This window comes from Branchiostoma belcheri, unplaced genomic scaffold (assembly GCF_001625305.1).
Source record: "Branchiostoma belcheri isolate BF01 breed outbred unplaced genomic scaffold, Haploidv18h27 scaffold13, whole genome shotgun sequence".
Lineage (NCBI taxonomy): Eukaryota > Metazoa > Chordata > Leptocardii > Amphioxiformes > Branchiostomatidae > Branchiostoma > Branchiostoma belcheri.
This window is the reverse complement of record NW_017802713.1, coordinates 1,876,751-1,899,421: the sequence shown is the minus strand read 5'-3', so window position 1 is coordinate 1,899,421 and position 22,671 is coordinate 1,876,751. Positions and strand designations below refer to the sequence as shown.

The 22,671-nt window shown below is 41.6% G+C and overlaps 1 protein-coding gene and 1 pseudogene across 1 annotated transcript in view; both read right to left on the bottom strand.

Annotated features, from left to right (window-relative positions):
• The window catches only part of LOC109463681 (calmodulin-like protein 12), a 43,113-nt gene extending 35,922 nt beyond the window's left edge, over nt 1-7,191 (bottom strand). The window contains exons 1-6 of the mRNA XM_019760532.1: nt 7,066-7,191; nt 5,771-5,922; nt 5,511-5,645; nt 4,859-4,981; nt 4,291-4,323; nt 254-293 (exon numbers count right to left, since the gene is read on the bottom strand). Of these exons, the coding sequence (XP_019616091.1) occupies nt 254-293; nt 4,291-4,323; nt 4,859-4,981; nt 5,511-5,645; nt 5,771-5,920 (481 nt within the window). The 5' untranslated portion in view covers nt 5,921-5,922; nt 7,066-7,191. The remainder of the gene's footprint in view (nt 1-253; nt 294-4,290; nt 4,324-4,858; nt 4,982-5,510; nt 5,646-5,770; nt 5,923-7,065) is intronic.
• Nucleotides 7,192-9,514: 2,323 nt separating this feature from the next.
• On the bottom strand, nt 9,515-21,216 carry LOC109463680 (annotated as a pseudogene).
• Nucleotides 21,217-22,671: the final 1,455 nt, after the last annotated feature.

Sequence of the window (22,671 nt, the reverse complement as noted above, 5' to 3'; positions counted from 1 at the left end):
TTCAATCTCAAAAATTTTCTGCACCAGGTAGCCACAAGGGTCTGATTCCCAAATATAGAAAGGAAACAGGGGGTCGACCAGGTCAAATTCCCACCACGGCTGATGATACTAACAAAACCTCAACTTTGACCTAATTTTCCATGGTATCCATCCGCCTGGCCAGACAAGACCTAACCACTCACATCTCTCCTTACGCCCACTAAACTGGTGAAATAAACAAAACTTGACCAAAGTAGCAAAGTTAAGACCCTACCTGTGCCTTCCAGCCCAAAAATATCCAAAATGGACCAAAACTTTCAAGAGAAAAAAAGGATTTTCAAAGGTATTAACTAGGCATTACAATCGGTTTGAGGTGCAACGCAAATGTGGTGTCTGCCCTGTAGTCTAAACCTTGTATACACTATGGAAGAATGGTACTGATCTACATCTACATCTACATCTATGGGTTACTGAACAACACCCTCACGGGCCTCACGTTGAGTTGCACGGCATATGCGGCCAGGTGGGGTGCTGGTGCTCATAAAACAACAAAAAAATGAAGATGATCACATAAGTTCTCTGGAACAAGTTGCCACACAATAAAACCTCGGTCATTTCCTATACAACACAAACGTGAGGGAAAAACGGCCGTGCTTAGAACATGTACCTGTGAACGTGTTTCAGCTATGTGCCTGCCTTCTGCTGGAATACAGAGGAATAATGAGACTATTTTGCAAAATGCCTGAAAAATCTGGATGTACCGGTTTGGTAATCAGCCATGCAAATCTGTGCTGCAAATTGTCTCGACAATAATTGTCTTTAATGTCCTTGCCCCACCCTCACGAACATACGGGTCGTATCTTTTATGTTTTAGAGCCGGTTACTGAAATTTGACATCTAAAAGCAATTCGCATCATCTGGACCACAATTTACCGAAAGACCAAGAAATAATAAATGTATATCAATCCGCCAAACCCACATAGAGCTACGACTGTGAATACATAAACATTATTAAAAACAGTACCCTTCCGCGGAAGGATATCTCCTTCACCGGAGGTAAAAAATGTTGCTTTTGTTAAATTTACCCCTCAATGGCAAACGGACAGTGATATTTGCTACCGAAAGATTTGCTCTGACTTAAGAGGACTGCCACCTATCCAACAATACACAGTCTCTAACAGACCCCTTTGCAGGCTGAATAAATAGTAGAAATCGGCAAAGGGGGAAATCATTGGCCAGAGGAGTTGGCCGGCCATAGAGGGTCCAGTTTGCCTGCTATTTATTCAGCCTGCAAAGGAGTCTGGTAGAGACTATAGAGGTCCCTCCAAAACTTTGCAACTGCATATATAGACTTAGCTCCTAAAGAGTCCATTAAAAAAAACATCAGAACTCAATTGGAGACTTATTGCTCTTTTTGTAAAATTCCCAATTCAATACATGTCATCAATCGAAAATTAATTCTTTACATTTTCTCTTCCCTTTTTTTGTTAAACAAAATGGTGGCGGTTACATGTAGAGAAAACCGGTTTGGCAGGTTATATACATTATGTACGCTTCGGCGCGCTCTTACATGTTGGTTTGTCTTAGCAACTAGCATTCCTATGTAACAGTTTACTTAGAGGATCACCCGATTTACACCCAGATACAAACTGTAACATTTTGACAATCACCCAAACTTACGTTATTGATACTAAACGGTTTGTATTAGATTAACTCCTACATAGCCTACAAAACATGTTCTTCCTTACCATTTATTGATCCATTTCCACCCATTTACTGTACTCTGTTGTTTTTTGTCATGTGTTTTGTCGCTGTATACCTATATGTCTGGTGGTGAGGTTAAAATTAGCTACAGCTAGAGTACCTCACCACCATGTCTTGTATTATCCATGTTGAATTGCAAATTTAAAAAAAGAAAAAGAAAAAAAACTAACACTAACGCACCTGATAAATTCTCCGAACCCCACAAAACAAAACAAAACTGTCAGATACCTTGGATACAGTGGTACTGGTGAGCTCCTCTTGGTTAAAACGTTGAGACTTGGATGTTTCAAAGGACGACACCGTGTCAGTCGTGAGTAGATGTGTGTTCTGTGAGAGACCACCCTGCTTCAGTAACTACAGGCACTGTTGTGGTTACTACTGTATATCATAAATGCAAATCGGGAAGTCAAAGGTCAGAGGGTCAGGGGTCAGTCTTCAACCTCAATGATCTCTGTATTCAATAACAAATATGTCATCTTCGATTTGCCTATTAATTATCTGTGTCACGCGACACTTCTAGGTATTGGAATTATCAGCAAATGGACCGTTCGTTTTGTCGCTTCTGAAGGACGTTACTGAGCTGTATTACAGGGCAGTACTATTAGATTTGGCCATAGGAACACATGCTTAAATACACTATTAGAAGTCCTCATGAAAGTACTTCAATCTCAATTTTTTTCTGCACCAGGTAGCCACAAGGGTCTGATTCCCAAATATAGAAAGGAAACAGGGGGTTGACCACCTCAAATTCCCGCCACATGCAGCTGATGATAGTAACAAAATTTCAACTTTGACCTACATTTTCCATGGTATCCATCCGCCTGGCCAGACAAGACCTAACCACTCACATCTCTCATTACGCCCACTAAACTGGTGAAATAAACAAAACTTGACCAATGTAGGAACGTTTAGACCCTACCTGTGCCTTCCAGCCCAAAAATCTCCCAAATGGACCAAAACTTTCAAGAGAAAAAAGGATTTTCAAAGGTATTAACTAGGCACTACAATATTGAGGCCTCTACTGCGCAACGCAAATGTGGTGTCTGCCCTGTACAGGAGTAGTAAAGTGACATGACAAGCAATATAGTAACGTACTGTATCATTGACTGGATCACTTACATAGAAACAAAAAGCACATTTTTAACTGGATATTTTATTCAAATTTTGTATGTACATTGTACATGTATTCTCATCTTCCTTGCTACAAGTACAAGTGACTAAATATATCATGGTGCAAAATTCTAAATGTTGAAATGTTAACGATGAACGGGTGCATATTAGAAGAACTTTAATAAGACCTTTATTGCACGACGATTGCACATGGTACAATGTATGGCAAACTACATAGAGTAACAAACAATAAAATAAATGTGTTGAATTAGACCTAATGTCGAATAAAACCTAACATATCTTAATTATTCAAACAATAAGGATAGCACAAGTCTTTGATGAAGTGTTGCAATCGATAACCTTGGAGGCAGGGGGGGGGGCGATGCTCAGTGACGTGAATCACTTCTCCCATACAGGTATTTGTTCACCCCAGATCTCACGGACAACAAAAAGACGAGAAGGTTAGCATGAAAGTTCATCTGTGTTGGTATACTTCATCATGACCAAAAGGGCTAAACGTTCTAGCCAACGCTAAGTAAATTGGGACTTACCCAAATTTTCGGCCGACTTTTCTACTGTAGCTTCCGGGACGTGACGCCGGGAACACGTGATTGCAGCAAAGGGTCGTACGTGTCAGATAACCTGTGTCGCCCCCCGTCTCTGTTCAGTGTTGGACGGTTAGCCCGAAGTATCTCAGCATACACACATAGAATCTCCAGGACACTCCGTCTCGCAGGACAAAGTGAACATTCTGGACTCAGAACCGGATTTCTTTGCGAGAGGAGTAAAGGAGGCGGTGTACATTCGGGCCAACCGTCCAACACTGAACACTGTGACGGGGGGCGACACAGGTTATCTGACGCGTACGACCCTCTGCTGCAATCACGTGTTCCCGACGTCACGTCCGGAAGATGCAGTAGACGGGTCCATTCCTTGAAGAAGGCTGACGGAGATCGGCCGAAAATTTGGGAAGGTCACAATTTACTTAGTGTTGGCTAGAACGTTTAGCCCTTTTGGTCATATGACGAGAAGGTATCTTTAAGAGCTTGGATTAAATCGAGGATAGTTTCATTCCTGTGCTCCATTTTAATTCCTTTAATTGTAATCGAAAATATTTTGATGAGAAGATATGCAAAAGTGCATGTTACCTGTCAGCTATATTATTAGATGAACAATGTTGATGGACTTCTACCAACACAGATAAACTTCCAAGATAATGTTCATTGAAATTACATTAAAACATTCTAGTGGTAGTACTGTACTATTTCATTACAGAACGTGAACAATAGTAGTTATTATGGAGAAATAAATAGTGTAGTATTGAATCAACTACGTGAGAAACAATGGCTACACCACCCACAACCTCAGTGGCTATTCTTCTAAAGTTAAAAGACGAAATAACTGATCATGATGTACAGGTCGACTGCTTCATTTTAAAGTCATCATCTTCACAAACTCTTCATAGTTGACCTGGACACAGGGAACAAAAAGGTAACAATGGTGAGCTTATATCCCTCTGTAGCAATCGTCCATTGAGTCCTTTCTATTAAAAGTTAGGCGATTGAAAATATATTTATGGCTTCACCACTATGTGTACATTTGGGGTCTTGGAGACCTGGTATTACACTCAAATCATTTGAAATTTGGTCTAGGTATGCTTTATATATCTACCAAAAACAAGTCATTATAGTTTTGGCATACTCTCCCTTACACTTGTATAATATTTGGGACTTTTTGACTGTTTTTAGGTCACAATTTACAATATAGTTAGGGATGACTATCTATGAGTCATCTGTCTGGCATGCACAGCAAGCAACCAAAAGGCATACAGCTTTCCTCTATTCTTCTTGCTGATTTGCTGTTGGCATATAGTGTTTACTAGTGTTTACGCACTAGAATATTGCACATTTGTTAGTTTGAAGCAACTTCGGAGAAGCTAATGGTTGTTAGGTACGATTGTTACCACATGAAAGGTTCAGAATCAATGTCTACTGCTGTGTCTAACCTGACCATCTCCGTCAATGTCCGCCTCTCGGATCATCTCATCCACCTCTTCATCTGTCAGCTTCTCTCCCAGGTTGGTCATCACGTGACGCAGCTCCGCGGCGCTGATGTAGCCGTTGCCATCCTGGAAATAATTTTCGGCGGGAAAAAGTGTTAGACGAACAGACAATGCTACATCATATCGGCTGATGAGAGAAAACGACTAGCAAGACATTTCAGACTGAATCAGACAAGAGAACTGACTGGAATGCTATTTTGCTACAGTGTGTAACCTGGTTAAAGAATTTTTATGGATGACATCAGCGCGCGCATTAATTTTCACCTGATTTTGGAAAACAATTGTTACCAAAAATGGGCAAAGATGTCTGTTGCCATGCCGGAAGGTGGATGGCAGTTAACTATGAAGGGAGGAGACAAGAAAAGGCTCTGATTTAATGTTGTGTTTCTTACTTTGTTGCAGTGATATGTGATGGTGGCTGAGTATATGTGATGTTCCCACTGAATCAAAACCATTTGTACAATGATTGAGTCAAAATTTCAAATTGTAGGAGCCTTGATTTTTTCGGCCGCTCGCATTAGATTTGGAATCTGCGGAGGATGTCATCCATAAAATTTACTTGCTGTGGCCGAATAAAAAAAAACCCTAGTTGTACCTTGTCGAATACCCGAAATGATTCACGAATCTCTTCTTCCGAGTCGGTATCCTTCATCTTCCGGGCCATCATCGTGAGGAATTCTGGGAAGTCTATGGTTCCGTTTCCGTCCGCGTCAACCTCGTTTATCATATCCTACAAAATGTTAGCATGTTGGAACACAATTATTCTGGTGCAGTTGGTATTCACGAATTTCAGATACATTATGTTGAACACACTATTGTTTTCTATCTCTGCCAAGTTAAAGCTCGCTACTGTACCTGAAGCTCAGCTTCAGTTGGATTCTGTCCCAGCGATCTCATGACAGTTCCCAGCTCCTTTGTAGTGATGACGCCGTCCCCATCTTTGTCGAACAAAGAGAAGGCCTCCTTGAACTCAGCGATCTGCTCCTCTGTCAGTTGGTCTGCCATGTCTTTGTGTTAAAAAATTATGGTAAACAAATAAAAATTAAGTCTTGAAACATCGATATACACTGTATATCCATAACGTCCATACAAGAGTCCATACAACCTCTAGGCTAAGAGGAAGGATGATTATATATAATGACATACTAAAGTTCACTGGAACCAATTGCTAAACCGGTACCGCATACATACATCAGGCATTTTCTATGGAGTCAAAAAAAGCCTGGATGAAAACAAATACCTGTTGATTTTGACCTGCCCCCCCCCTCTTCGTTTTTTTTTTACATTCCAACATCTAATCACAAAACGTGTTGACGGCACTTACAATGTATATTAATGCCGCCACCAACACAGGGGACAAAACAATACTCATTTGCACCTGAGCGAAGTGAGGAAAGTCGTGTGAAGTGCCTTCCCCAAGGACTCAAGATCGGTGGCATGTCAGGACCTCTTGATTCCGAGTCGAGCACTCTGCCGCTACGCTACAGTACACGACCCCACTACGGCGAAATCGGTTGCGATTTGATCGGGGGCTGGGGGGTAGGGGTGGGTTGGAGATCTCTGGAGGGGTTGGAATCGTCTGTATTCTACTAGAATGACTGTCGTTAATTTTTTTGCCCCCCCCCTCCCTGTACATTCATTTGGCTTTAGTAAGGGTCGTATGTTTTGAATCTTAGAGCCGGTTACTGAAAATTTGATATTTAAGCTTTCTCTAGAGGATGCTTTGTAAAAGTTGCCCTAAGGGGTAAACGTTAACGGACAGTGACCTAAATGATTTGCTCTGACTTAAGAGGACTGCAACTTAACCAACAAGACATTCTACCAGATAGTTCCCTTCCAAACCTTGCGACTGAAAAAACTTAGCTCATATCTACCACAGGGTAGATATGTATATACATGTATATCAGAACATTTATCAGAACATATCATTTTTCTGTCAAATGGTCCGACAACTTAGAATGTCATCAATCAAAAATTAATTCTTTACATTTTCTCGTCATGATGTTCATGGACAAACAAAATGGCGGCGGTTACACGACAGAAAACCGGTTTAGCATAATGTACACATAATAGTGCTGTATTTGTCTCTGCAACTAGCACTAACGCACCTCATAAATTCTCCGAACCCCACAAACAAAACTGCTAAGTACCTTCAATTCAGCGGTATATATGAGTTCCTCTTGGTCAAGACTTGGATGTTTCAAAGGACGACACCGTGACAGTTGTGAGCAGATGTGTTCTGTGAGAGACCACCCTGCTTCAGTAACTACAGGCACTGTTGTGGTTACTATTGTAAATATCCATCGGGAAAGTCAAAGGTCAGAGGGTCAGGAGTCAGTCTTCTACCTCAATGATCTCTGTATTCAAAGAATAGTAAATATGTCATGTCATGTTCGCTTTGCCTATTCATTATCTTTATCACGCGACACTAGGCGTTGGAATTATCAGCAAACGTGGGGTCGTAGCGACAGAGTGCTTGACTCGGAATCAAGAGATCCTGGGTTCGAGTCCTGACATGCCACCGATCTTGTGCCCTTGGGAAAGGCACTTTACACGACTTTCCTCCCTTCACTCAGGTGAAAATGAGTATTGTATTGTCCCCTGTGTTGGTGGCGGCATTAATATAGGGTTAATGACCCGCCCTGAGGTGAATACGGTGTCATAATTCATGGTCGGTTCCTATAACCACCGAATGAACGACCGAGTCCGCAGAGCGGACGAGGTCGTTTATGAGGTGGTTATAGGAACCGACCATGAATTATGACACCGTATTCACCGAAGGAAAGCGGGTCATTAACGTTATTATCATATAGACATTGTCACATATGCATGTACACCAAGGAGACACATACGGGAAATAACTCCTGTGTAACATATACACGTAGATCTTTTAATCTTGCATTGAAGCGAATTCTCATCGCAACAAACCAATTGTTTAAAGCTGAAAGTTAGAGGTACGAACTAGCAAATAGTAATCTTTATGAATGTTTTTTTCTTGAATCTACGCTGATTTGAAATGTATATACTTTTATCATAACTAAATTCATTTACCTCTCTACATAAACAAGTCTGAGTTATCAGAAAGCTCTTTAGAAGTATGTTAGGGGAAAACACCACCCTGACATGTAATGGTAACGTCTACTTCCGTTATGGAGTCCCCACTTCCGTTATAGCCTTGGACCCGCAGGTCCGTATATCGGAAATTAATGACCTGGGTTATGGGAGAAACGGAGCCCTCTGATTGGTCAACGTCATCTGGCTATATGATAATATTAGTTGAAAAAACTTTAGTGTGCTGTCACCACGTCTTGTGATTAGATGTGGGAATATGAAACAAAAATATCAGCAAATGGACCATTCGTTTTGTCGCTTCTAAATGACAGTACTTAATTTACTGGACTGTAGTAGTAAAATGACATGACAAGTAATAGTCACAGGAATAGTCACAGGAATAAAGACGGGTCCACTAGTTTTTTGTGTTTTTTTTCGGAAACAACAGCATGATTATATCATGCCTAATTTTAGGTATATCTGTCGAAAACTGTTGCATTTATGATTTTTCCAAGTAAACAAAAAAGTGTGATGAGACATTGTAATAATTGTATGCAGTCTATTAATCAAGGCATTACAACAAAGGCCCATTTTTTATTTTCATGTGAAATTTGCAGTTTAGTTTAGGCCAAAACACCAATGGCAGTAACAATGTAATGTAACATCATGCGAATATTTATTTCTAATTATTTGCAATTCTTTGCAATTTTCAGACATAGTTTTACGTTTACTGACAAATTTAATATAAAATGTTTGTACATTTTGCAATTTCATAATGATTTTTACAATGAAAATGAAATATAATATAGACTTATTACAAATATGTACTTAATATATAAAAACTGTATTCCTGTCTTTTCTGCCTGGACACGAATATTTGAGAAGACTTAAATGGATTATCTTGATACTTAGTGTGTGGGTAGGTCTTTCAAATCAGGACCTCATTTGCATAATTTATGAGGAAATGCTAGAATGGCATTAATATTGTTTGTTAATATAAGACTGTCTTTTGGTTGAGAATATGATAAATTGATATAATTCATGAAAATGAGGACCCTATTTGCACAATCAGGGGAATACTAGTAATCTACAAATTGTCAGTCATAAAGATTAACATCATTTGGCGAAGGTATGAGATCGGGGAACTCTAGTTATAAAATTGTAACATTAACTAGAAAAGTAACATTTGCAAAGCAAATGCATAATGTTTACCTTCGGATATGGTCTGCTCTGTTAATTCTTACTCAAACACATTCACATACATGTAAATGGTGACAGGAGTCTAAATGCCTACAATGAAATTGCCACATTGTGTGTGTGTCACATTGTGTAACCCGACACCAGTTACTATGGTGACAGACGTAAACAAAAGAGGCCATTGGCCAGGTCAGAGGTTAGTGTTTGGAGAAGAAATGGAAATGGAGCAAAAACAATATGTTTTCCTTCGGTAAACATAACTATTCCAACGTTGTTTCCTACGTTTTTCGTACATTTTATACAAAGCTGGAAGATTTCCACATCACTGGCTTGGTTTGACCTTTGTGACCCTTAGTCTTGGCTTGATTCTTGCCCATCCCTGAACTGTGACACGTCACCTTTGACCACTATGAGAGACTCATTGGTAGGGTCCAGTACCTCCAGGCTGTAGCGAAGTGTCTTACTCCGAATCCAGCTGTAGGAATTGTCGAATCGAACAACATCTGTGGGAATATGAATAAACAGGCTGTAGTTTTTTATTTACTTCATAGGTCACCACAAAACAAGGCTCATGGGAGCCACAAAATGTTTTGGGTTACTGTACAGCCCGTCATGAGGACAGATGTTTGTTGACCTTAGACTTTACTCATAAGGGAAGCAATCACGAGGTAGCTTATTCCAAAGTGATGTTGTGCTTGAAAAGAAGCTTTCAGCATGGAACTTCCTCCTAATAAAGAGGTGGTGAATGGAGGAAGAAAGGGTGATTTGCTTCGGTGGAAGTGGCAAGACGTGTCCTTGCTGAGAATTTTCGAAGTGGGGGCACTAGCGAATAAAGTTCAACGGAGCATTTACCGTGGAAGTAGCGATAAAATAACGTAAGGCTTGCGACATTACGCCTATGTGAGAGTGGTTGTAGGGTGGCGAACAGTACACAGTATGACAAGAACCTCCGTGAATAGTTTCATCAGGTTGGTAAGTTACTGAGTAAAGAGACTCTTTTTAGGTCTTTTTACACAACCAATGATGTTTTTCATAGCCGACGTTTCGGTGACCGTCTGTCACCTTCCTCAGGGCAATTCTGACTGGTTCACATTGCGCTGCAGCACAGGTGTCGCTGCTATAGATACATTCCCAAACGCACAATATTTACATACTTACACATATACGTGGTTACAGGGAACTGTATCTACAATGTGTTCCCAAGCGTACAGAAGTGTGTTATATACATAATTGTGGTCAGTTATTAAAGAAAATCAGTTAAGCGACGGTCACAACTCGCCGTACGTGCTTCTGCGTGCTGTCTACGTGCAAAAACGTGGGCAAACGTACGGCATCCGTGCGTGGTGAGTACCGCCTCCGTACGGAATCCTACGGATTTGGGAGCACGCAGACACGCCGTAGAACCTTAAGTGCATGTAATACTTTTTCTACGTGCGGTCTGCGGATTTACCACACGTGCGTGCGAGTACGTGCGACGCGCGTGCCCCGTACAGCCTATGAGCGTGCAACGTACGGACTCCGTGAGTCTAACTTCACTATTCTCACGTGCAATTGCTGTACGGACAGCGCACGAAGCACGTCAGTGCCACGCACGGTGCTTGCGTCATCCGTGCTTACTCCTCACTTCCCAGTTGACCTGCTCAATGACCACGCAGAACACACGTGCACCATACTAGGTGCTCCGCACGTGCAACGCACGCGCAACGCACCTTATTTCTACAGTATATAAAGACGACTTGACGGGCGACTGCCAACTCGTCTCCAAGATGCCCAGGAAGGCTCAGAAGAAGTCTACCAGACAAGATCCAAAGAAACGGGCCGCGGAAGACACCAGGGCGGCTAGTGATGATGAAGTTAACAGGAGGTGCACGCACTTACAACGTGCGAGTGAGTAAGGAAATCGTGCGCACGCCGCACGTGTAGGTACGGCCTGTACGCGGCAACGTGGCAATCGCACAGAGATCGTACGTTGTAAGCACGTACAACTCACTTACCACTTGCGCAACGTACGATGCACGCAACCGCTGACGGTCAGGCGTGTCGTGCAGACCACGTACGTACACCTTGCGAGTGACGTACTCCCTCGGCCGGCCACCCTACGTTTGCAGAAAAAACGTAGCAGACGTAGCCACGACAAAAACGTACGGACAAAAAGCACGCACGGCGAGTTGTGACCGAGGCTTTACTGAGAAGTTACTGTGAGAACAGACTCCACAATGCGGTCCCAAACGTACAAAAGTGTAATATGTACATAGTAGTGTAAAAACAGTATCTTAACTCAGTATGCCAATAAGTTTGATTTTGAAACATGCAACAGTGCAGTTGCATTACACCTTCTCTTCTGATTCCTTGAATAAAAAAACAAAGCTTTTGACCAGTCACTCTAATCTTCCTCAGTAGACTGACCCACTGAAGCTTGTCACGTGGCTTCTTTGAAGTGTGACGTCAACACTGGGTCAAAGGTATCTGGTAGACGATGTCGGCCCCCGTCGCGGTTCAATGAAGGGCGATGGACCCGTCTACTGAGGAAAACCAGAGTGACTGGTCGAAAGCTCTAGGTGAGAGAATTTTTTGTGTTGAACCAAAAGTTTTAACTTTAAACATGTAACTACCAAGTTGAACACAAATCAACTTTCACGATAGTAAACAAAAACAAACTTTACATTTGCCAGCCTCTGTACACAACAGTTCCCCGTCGGTCAGTATGAGGTGACTGTTGTGTTTGGAGCACGTCACGACTTCCTCCATGTCCTGGTATCTGGTACCTCTACCCCGCTGCCTGTACACTCCAAACCCGATGTCACAATCCTCTGTCTTAAACATCCACCTAGAACAGAGTGACATGATTGTTACAGATGCCCATATGTTAAGACTTAAGCCTCGGTCACAACCCGCCGTGCGTGCTTTTTGTCCGTTCACGTTTTTTTGGGAGTCCACGTCTGCTACGTTTTTCTGAAAATGTGGGGAAGGAGTGGCGTCGGCGCACGTCACTCGCACGGTTGCGCAAGGTGTAAGAGTGTGATCTGCACGCCACGTCTGGCCGTGAGCGGTTGCGTGAATCGTTCGTTGCGCAAGTGTTGAGTGAGTTGTACGTGCTTACAACGTACGATCTCTATTAATTCTATTGTAACTTAAGCGTAAGGAGGCCGTACTCACACGTGCTTCTTACGTACGGCACGTACGGGGCACGCGTTCGCCCGTGCTCGCACGTACGGGTGGTGAATCCGCAGACCGCACGCAGAAAAAGTTTTACATGCACTTAAAGTTCTACGGCGTGTCTGCGTACTCCCAAATCCGTAGGATTCCGTACGGAGGCGGTACTCACCACGCACGGATGCCCTACGTTTGCCCACGTTTATGCACGTAGACATTACGCATATGCACGTACGGCGGGTTGTGACCAAGGCTATTGAAATGTCGTTCCTCCTGTTCCTATTTGGGGCCCTTGAGTGACAAAGACACGAACTATTTTTATTCAAATAAAATTGATGGCTTTGATGGCTATAAAAATTGTTAGCAGCTTTACTTGTTAATCTTTTAAAACAATATTACTAAATATAAATCTAGTTGAACAGATAATGACGACGTATCCATGCTTTGCTTTAAAGGGGTAGCAGTTATGTCAGGTATACTGGAACCCGAATATGAGGTTTTGCACGACGTGAGCTTACTCAATTCACGTCGGTTTGCACGCGTGCTTCTGAGTAAGCTCAAGCCATGCAAACCCTCATTTGAGATACCCAAAATATAGCTCGTTATGTTAGACGTTTTCACTCTGAAATAGAGACTTGTAGTATCCATCTATACAGGAAATGGAGTATTTTTGGTGATAAAGTATTCACAGTCTTTTTGTATTGCTACACAATCTAGAGTACTAGACACATCCTGCAGTACCTGAGGACGGCACCAGGGGTCCTCACATCCACCTCCAGCCCCAGTGACGTCCCAGGCTCCACGTCTGCTGATGTCATCTGTTCCAGAATCTCCGCAGGAGTTCCCTGTGAGTAGTATGACTCGGGAACCACACCTCCATATCTGATCTGTACAAGAGGCAATATAGGAGACATTGTATCCCATTGTATCCCATACTACTTCTCGATCGCATACAAGAGAATTTGCGTGGCCATAGGCTATCCTCTGGCCTCCAAGTTAGACCCCCTTTCCCATAGACGAAATGTTGCCTTTCTATCCCTTTTTATAGATATTTTCATGATCATTGCTCCGCAGAACTCATCCAACTAGTTCCAACACTCAGAACTTTTAAGCGTTCCACTAGGTTCTCCACTTCACCGTCCAAAATTCCTTGTTCGAAATCTTTTTACAGTGACAGTTTCTTTCCCCGTACGGCCAAGCTTTGGAATTCCCTCCCTGACAAGTGTTTCCCACCAACCTACAATCTACAGGCTTTCAAATCAAACGTTCACCGCCATCTCTTGACATAGCCATGTTTTTCTCATCTTTCTAGTTCATTGCCGAGAAGTGTTCGTATAGGCCTTGCATTGAACCACTCCGTTAAAAATATTAAGATATCATACAGCTGAACAGTCATCATAACTTAAAGTCAGAAGACAGGTTGATTGTCTAAGTTGTCTCAGCACTTGTTCTGTCAGGTGTAGAATACTATTCTCCTCTGCTCTAAGAGAGTTTAACGTAAATCAGAAGCAGGATGTTGAGTTGTTCTGCTGGAAACACATTTTTAACGGAGTATATAGTTCAATGCAAGGCCTATGTGACCACTTCTCGGCATTGAACTAGAAAGATGAGAGAAACTTGGCTATGTCAAGAGATGGCGGTGAATGTTTGATTTGAAAGCCTGTAGATTGTAGGTTGTTGGGAAACACTTGTCAGGGAGGGAATTCCAAAGCTTGGCCGTACGGGGAAAGAAACTGTCACTGTAAAAAGATTTCGAACAAGGAATTTGGACAGTGAAGTTGTGTGAGCTATAGCTACATGTAGTGGAGAACCTAGTGGAACGCTTAAAAGTCATGAGTGGTGGAACTAGTTGGGTGCGTTCTGCAGAACAATAACCATGAAAATATCTGTAAAAGAGAGATAGACAAACATTTCGTCTATGGGAAAGGGAGCAATGACCATGAAAATATCTGTAAAACAAAAGAGGGATAGAGAGGCAACATTTCGTCTGTGGGAAAGGGGGTCTAACTTGGAGGCCAGAGGATAGCCTATGGCCACGCAAATTCTCTTTTGTATGCGATCGAGAAGGTGCAGGCAATCGATTGTGGCACCAGCCCAGAGGTGCGAACAGTACTCCATACATGGACGAATGGTGGATTTATAGAGGCATAGTAGACTTGGAGGAGGGAACATGTTACAAATGAAGAACTCATGCAGAGTTCCCCCTATCAGTGAGATGGTAAGGGAGAGAAGATTGAGGTTCGCAGGTCACGTGTCGAGGCTCACAAACAACAGAACAGCTAGAATAGCCATGGACTGGAAACCAGAGGGGAAACGCCCGAGCGGTAGACCAAGAACCACCCTCCGTAGGACTCCTAAACGATGGGAAAAACTGGGGGTTCGATACACTAGAAGATTTGTCTGCTGTGGCCCAAAACAGAAGTACCTGGAGAAGTTCTGTCAGAACTACTAATCGACCAATGCAACAATAGTTGCGGGAGGATCTAAGGTCTAAGGTAAGACTTGCAGGAGTGAAATAGTGTCTCGGAAGGAGAAGCGAACCAACTTTCATTGCCGGACACACATTCAGGATGCACGAATTCATGTTATGAAAAACTTAAAGTTAAACTTTTCTCCAACTCAAAATTTGACTCACCAGAAATTTTCGACTGAATCACTCAGTCTTCCTCAGCTATCTGACCCAAATGCTGTGGACACGTGATTTTTCCCACGTGTGACGTCAACAAAGGGTCAAAGGTTGTCTGAAGTCGATATCGCCCCCCGTCCCGGTTGAGCGATGGTTGAAGTGCCCTTTGCTGACGTCACACGTGGGAAAAATCACGTGTCCACAGCATTTGGGTCAGATAGCTGAGGAAGACTGAGTGATTCAGTCGAAAATTTCTGGTGAGTCAAATTTTGCGTTGGAGAAAAGTTTAAGTTTTTCATAATGTAATTTACCAACTCAGATGAACTTTCATGACGAATTCATGTTGTTAATGCAAGATGGACAAACCGTTGGCTGTACCTTTGACTTACACATGACGTCCCCATCTTGGTCAGTCATGGTGCCTCCATAGTGTACAGGGATCTGGTCAGGTGCGATGTGCTCAGCCAGGACCTCTTTCCAATCACCTGTACCAAAAACAACAAGTCCGTCAAGCTTTTATGTTTTAGTAATTCTTGACCTTCAAAACGATTTGAAAAGACACGATATGTCAGATTATTTGATGAATCAAGGGACGTAATAGTGAAATGTGAGAATGTATGCTTGTCCATGGTACTGACACTGCATTCCAACTAACCAGCATGCCCCTGTCCTTGGTACTGACACTGTATTCCCACTAACCAGCATGTCCCTGTCCTTGGTACTGAAACTGTATTCCCGCTAACCAGCATGTCCCTGTCCTTGGTACTGAAACTGTATTCCACTAACCAGCATGCCCTGTCCTTGGTACTGAACCTGTATTCCCACTAACCAGCATGTCCCTGTCCTTGGTACTGAAACTGCATTCCCGCTAACTAGCATGTGCCAGTCCTTGGTACTGAAACTGTATTCACACTAACCAGCATGTCCCTGCCCTTGGTACTGAAACTGTATTCCCACTAACCAGCATGCCCCTGTCCTTGGTACTGAAACTGTATTCCCAGTAGCACTAACCAGCATGCCCCTGTCCTTGGTACTGAAACTGTATTCCCACCAACCAGCATGCCCCTGTCCTTGGTACTGAAACTGTATTCCCACTAACCAGCATGCCCCTGTCCTTGGTACTGAAACTGTATTCCCACTAACCAGCGTGCCCCTGTCCTTGGTACTGAAACTATATATCCACTAACCAGCATACCCCTGTCCTTGGTACTGAAACTGTATTCCGCTAACCAACATGCCCCAATCCTTGGTACCGAAACTGTATTCCCACTAACCAGCATGCCCCTGTCCTTGGTACTGAAACTGTATTCCCACCAACCAGCATGCTCCTGTCCTTGGTACTGAAACTGTATTTCCACTAACCAGCATGCCCTGTCCTTGGTACCGAAACTGTATTCCCACTAACCAGCATGCTACTGTTCTTGGCCCTGTCCTTGGTACTGAAACTGTATTCCCACTTACCAGCATGTGCCTGTCCTTGGTACCGAAACTGTATTCACACTTACTAGTCTCTACTGAATTTTCACCCAAGGTACAGTAACATGTTGTGTAGATAGTACTTACTGCCACAGACAAACACCTTGTTTTTGGTGTCTTCACTCAGAAGGGGTTTCAGAATAGAGTAGGCAATGGGGAAGACTGAAGGAGCTGTATTGTGAGTGAAAAAAGAATCATCTCAGATATTTGCAACTTTTGACTACTGTCATCATTTGTGATAATTCTAAATAAATATGCCCAATATAATGGCTATCTTTGTTTACACATGTAGTATTTACTGAGATTTGCTGCTGATATTCTAATTTTTACTTGAAAAATTATAATACCCAGTTATGATTGAACCTCCTCAACATTGATTATTCAAACCATGACATGTTTACAAACACGTGTTATTTACAATAATAATTTTCTACTATATTACATATAAAAGGCATGTATGTAGTTATCATTTTGTTGGAGAAAAAAATATGTCACACACCTTGCACCACAATGATCTTTTTCACTATTTCTGGATAGTTGTCCTCAAACATATTTTGAAGCTAAGATAAATAGATAAAATGAAAATATATAATAATAATAATCATAAATAAAAAGGAAACATTCATCAAAAACTTGTACAGAATATGGAAGATAAAAATCTTACATAAATAAACAAATATATTATGTTGTTGACAATAGAAACTTACCTGAACAAATATCTCCGCAACTGAAAAAAAATCAAACAACTTTCATGAATTTCGTTTTAGCTATTTCAAACGGCTACAGCAAAAGCTAATACATGCAGTAAAAGACTATTAATTATTGACTGTATGTAGCAAGTTAGTATGTACCTGGTTTAGAAAGATGCTGCATGCCTAAGCCGTACAAGTCGTACACCACAGTCATCCCAAATGTCTGTTTACCAGTCTAATAGGATGTAGGGGTAAAAGGCAATAATCACAAATGCACAAAAGTTAACGGTGCTTAGCTATAAAAAGTTTGGTGAAGATAATACGTGACTCCGTGAGCAGTGGATCATAGGTTGCAGAAAGTCTGTGGCGCCCCCCGTCATTGTTGAGGGATGGTTGCAGATGTAGTATGTATATGTATATGTATATGTATATGTATGTGTAGCGGCCATCGGGGATCCTTTGGGGATTAACGGAATTCTGTAGAATTCTTCCCAGAATTCTGGCTCCAGTTCCCAGAATTCTGGTTCAGTTCCAGAATTCTGCAGAATTGGGTTAACCCTTAAGGGGTCCATGATGACTGCCACGTATTTTTTACATCATTTTACCTATAGTTTACGATATTAGCCCATCTAGATGTAAGAAATTAAACTGGACGTTCTTATTTATATTCTATGTTAAAAGACACCCCTAATGTTACCATACATCGCCAACACAAAGCCATGCTAGAGTATAGGGTCTTGGACAACTCTTTACCACCACACATGCGAGAGGTTTTCATCCGGAACAGAGATGAAGCCACCAGATCCACCAGACAGAGCACATTGGACAACCTTATCATATGTCACCACATGTACGATCAGCCCAGCCATTGGGAACATTTAGAAGTATGATAAGGAACTTGGACTGATAACGGACTGATGATTTACTATTTATTTTTGTATTATATCTTTTTGGTTTGATTTGTAATCCGTGACCCCGCCCTCACTCTCGACCTTGTTGAAAAGCGGTCATATGTATGTACCGAACAAGCTTTCGAGTTTAAATAAAGGCTTACTACTACTACTACTACTACTACTACTACTTCATGTTCTACCTTTGCTGAATGCGCGGTTAACATGTCCTCCATCCTCTCACACAGACAGATGTTGAGCTTGATGAGGTCCAGGAGCTTGACAGATCTCATCAACCCGTGGACGTCCAGACGCCCGAACACTTGGTAAAACACCAGGCCGCCCTCCCTGTCCTCACCACAGAAACCTCCCGCTGGGAAAAACTTCTCCAGAACCTTACAGGACAGAAATATAGATTTTTAAATCTATATTTCTGTCCTGTAAGGTTCTGAACTAAAAAGTTAAAACAGTTAAAATTAGAAAGGTAACATTTGCATGTTGACCTTCGCATATGGTCTGCTCTGTTAGTTCTTACTCAAACACATTGATACGATATATTGTCAGATAGGACTCTAAATCCCTCCTGCTGCAACATATCCCAAGTTACCATGGTGACAGACGTCTGGTTCAGGTCATTGACCTTATTGGTTTGGAGAAGAAGAGGAGACAGAGCAAAAACAATATGTTTTTTGTCGGTAAACATAATAACAACTAATGAAAACTCTGTTAACAAGAGAAACCCCGGGGGGAGGGGGTGCTGCTACAAATCAGATGACACCCAGGCTAGGTAAAACTACTAAACCTAAAAGGAATCATTACAACCTTACAAGGTATGTTATTAGTACTTAGCAGTACATCTAGTTCAGGTCCAGCGGACTCATGTTTTGATCCACAGAAATTCTGCATCATCTTTTTGGTGGAAACAATGAAATATTACGAGTGTCTTAGAGTGTTACCTCTGGCTCCTTAAAGTTCTTTTTTAGGTTGTCAACATCCATCGTCTTCCTAAAGGTAAGATGCTGGAAAGGAACGGAGAAATCATAAGTGACAAAATGAAAACAAAAATCAAATACCTCTCTTGATGGAAAGATAGATAAATGTTAACTTTTAGTATCCTCCTTAATAATTTCATCAGGTGGTAAACGAATGAATCGTAGCAAAGTTCTTTGATCACAACCATTTATTTTTCACGAGCCGACGTTTCGATGACCGTCTGTCATCTTCATCAGGGCAATTCTGACTGGTTAACTGTGCACTGGCGCTAGATGTTACTTGGTGCACAGTGCACTAGAGGTGTTACATAGTTCACAGTGCACTGTTACTTGGTTCACAGTGCACTTAGCTAGTTTTTACTGTTAACAATGCATTTCCGGAACGTAGCGTAATGACGTGAGGCACTATGCACCAAGTAACATCTAGCGTCAGTACACTGTAAACCAGTCAGAATTGCCCTGATGAATATGACAGACGGTCATCGAAACGTCGGCTGTGAAAAATAAATGGTTCTGATCAAAGAACTTTGCTATTTATTTTAGTATTCTGTTTGAATCGAGATAGGGATATGAGTTTTAGAACTTGAAGTATACTCACTGCTCTGTACATCTGCTCAGCCTTGTCAATATTATACCTTCTTGCTGGGGTTCAGGAAAATATAGAAAAAAAACTGTGAGCAAACGATATTTGTGGTAATTTCATTTCTTTTAATCTTACTTCGTTCAATGAAGCAAACAAGATATGTAATATTCTGTGGACGACTCGTTACAGGGACGCTAACATAGACGTTGCTTGGTCAGCTTGTCAATAAACAACAAAACAGGAACTAGATCAATGGGTCTAAGCATGAAAGTTCATCTGTGTTAACTTCTAGTATCCTGTTTGAATCGAGATAGGGATATGAGTTTTAGAACTTAAAGTATACTCACTGCTTGAAGTATCATTCATTATGACAAAAAGGGTTAAACGTTCAGACAACACTGAATAAATTAGGTCTTACCCAAATTTTCGGCCGACGAGAATGGACCCGTCTACTGCAGCTTCCGGGACGTGACGTCGGAAACACGTGATTACAGCAGAGGGGCGTACGTATCAGATAACCTGTGTCGCCCCCCGTCTCTGTTCAGTGTTGTCTGACACGTACGACCCTTTGCTGCAATCACGTGTTGCCGACGTCACGTCCCGGAAGCTGCAGTACTAGACGGGTCCATTCCGTGAACAAGGCTGACGGAGTCGGCCGAAAATTTGGGCAAGTCCCAATTTATTCAGTGTTGATCTGAACGTTTAACCCTTTTCGGCATAATGATATCAGGAACTTCTGAATAGCCTTCTGAAAGGTAACAGTAGCCTTACCTTTCAGCCACCTGTTGAGGTACTGGTTATCCATGTGGGGCTGGGCAACATCCTGAAGTCTCTCACTGAACTGTGTAACAGTTATGCAGAGAACATATCTGTTATATCTGGTAAATTGTATGCGGATTGAATAGCAAAGTTCTTTGATCACAACCATTTATTTTTCAAGATGACCGACGTTTCGATGACCGTCTGTCATCTTCATCAGGGCAATTCTTACTGGTTTACTGTGTTACATGGTTCACAGTGCACTGTTACTTGGTTCACAGTGCACTTAGTTTTTACTGTTAACAATGCATTTCCGAACGTAGTGCAATTGTGACATACATACTAGGCATTGTTACATCATAGGGACATATGCGGTTCCAAATGCAAAAGGGTTTCTATATATACTAGTAATATAAAATTGGTTAACTAACAATACTGAGCTATCGCAGCCCCAAATAGAAGTTATTGTTAAAGTATTGTCACATACGTATTGTTAGAAATCACAGTAAACCACAGTACACAGTAAACCAGTCAGAATTGCCCTGATGAAGATGACAAACGGTCATCGAAACGTCGGCTCGTCAAAAATAAATGGTTGTGAGACTGAAGTTGAGGTAATAATCGCAAGTTGTAATAATCGCAAGTTCTTGCCTGAAGTCCAATTGCATGTAACAGCACAGACACAGTAAAGGGCAATATATAACATATTCTAATTCCCTGGCGCCAGTACAGTCATCTTTTTTAAGACAGTGGGAGACGAAAGTATTTAACGTTAACTGTTACCTCCTTCAAAATCTGCTCTTCTTCCGCACTCATCATGTCTTCTTCCTTATGGACAGTCAAACGACCTGTGATTAGTCCAAAGCGCGATCATTGGAACACAGGTCCACGGTAGAGGTGAACTTTAGACGTTGAGCTCTGACGTCATGACATCCACCCCTAATTTTCGTGTTTTGACCTTTGACTGGCTTACCCTGGAAACCAAACTCGTTTTCCGGTCCGCAAGAGCCCTTCGCCCGCTGGTGTAAATTACCGCTACGGGGGTCTAGCCCGGGGGGAGTTTGGCTGGCCCTACAAAACCTCCCCACGGGCTCAATTCCACCGCAGCGGTAATATAGGTCTGCGGGCGAAGGGCATCTGGCTGCCGAAAGAAACGGCTAGCTGCCCGTAAACTTGGCTAGCACCCAGGATATGAACGGCTAGGACTTTGAGTATAGGACGCATCGGACTTTCATGTTTACTGTATGTTGTCCATTCTTGTTTTACTGTATGTCACAATGTCTTGTCTTGTAATTTTTCTGGCCCCCCTTGGAAATCAGCTGACGCAAGCTGAATGGGGCCACCCAGCCGTCTTGTGATTAAATAAATAAATAAATAAATAACTAAATAAATAAATAAATGAATGAATGATTAAATAAATAACTAAATAAATAAATAACTAAATAAATAAATAACTAAATAAATAAATAAATAAATAAATAAATAAATAAATAAATAAATAAATAAATAAATAAATAAATAAATAAATAAATAAATAAATAAATAAATAAATAAATAAATAAATAAATAAATAAATAAATAATCTAATTCTGCACAGCAACACACAAGGTCACAACAACAACAAATACAATCCACTTCCGGGTTCAACTTACCCGTACATTTTGAACGTGCCACTACAAGAAGGGTTTTTTTTGCGTGATAAATTTTGCAACAAGGTTTTGGCAATAGTGTAGATTTTTTCAATCAAACCGTAATAAAGTTTGCCATGTAGCATTTTGTAGTTATCACTAAGCGCGTGTTGTGACTACTTCTACAGGTCAAATCCGTGAGAAAAGCATCATTTCGTGTCATAATCGAGCAGTAGAAAGAAAAGTCCTATTGTGTTTCCCACAATGTTATCCGTTATCAACCTAAAAACAATCACATTTAGCTTCATTATCAGTTCAAACTGGATAACTCAACAGCTCAACAGCTTCTCTACTCTTCTCTACTCTTCTCTACTCTACTCTACTCTACTCTACTCTACTCTACTCTACTCTACTCTACTCTACTCTACTCTTCTCTACTCTACTCTACTCTACTCTACTCTACTCTACTCTACTCTACTCTACTCTTCTCTTCTCTTCTCTACTCTACTCTACTCTACTCTACTCTACTCTACTCTACTCTTCTCTACTCTTCTCTACTCTACTCTACTCTACTCTACTCTACTCTTCTCTACTCTTCTCTACTCTACTCTACTCTACTCTACTCTACTCTACTCTACTCTACTCTACTCTACTCTACAGTAGTACTCTACTCTACTCTACTCTACTCTACTCTACTCTACTCTACTCT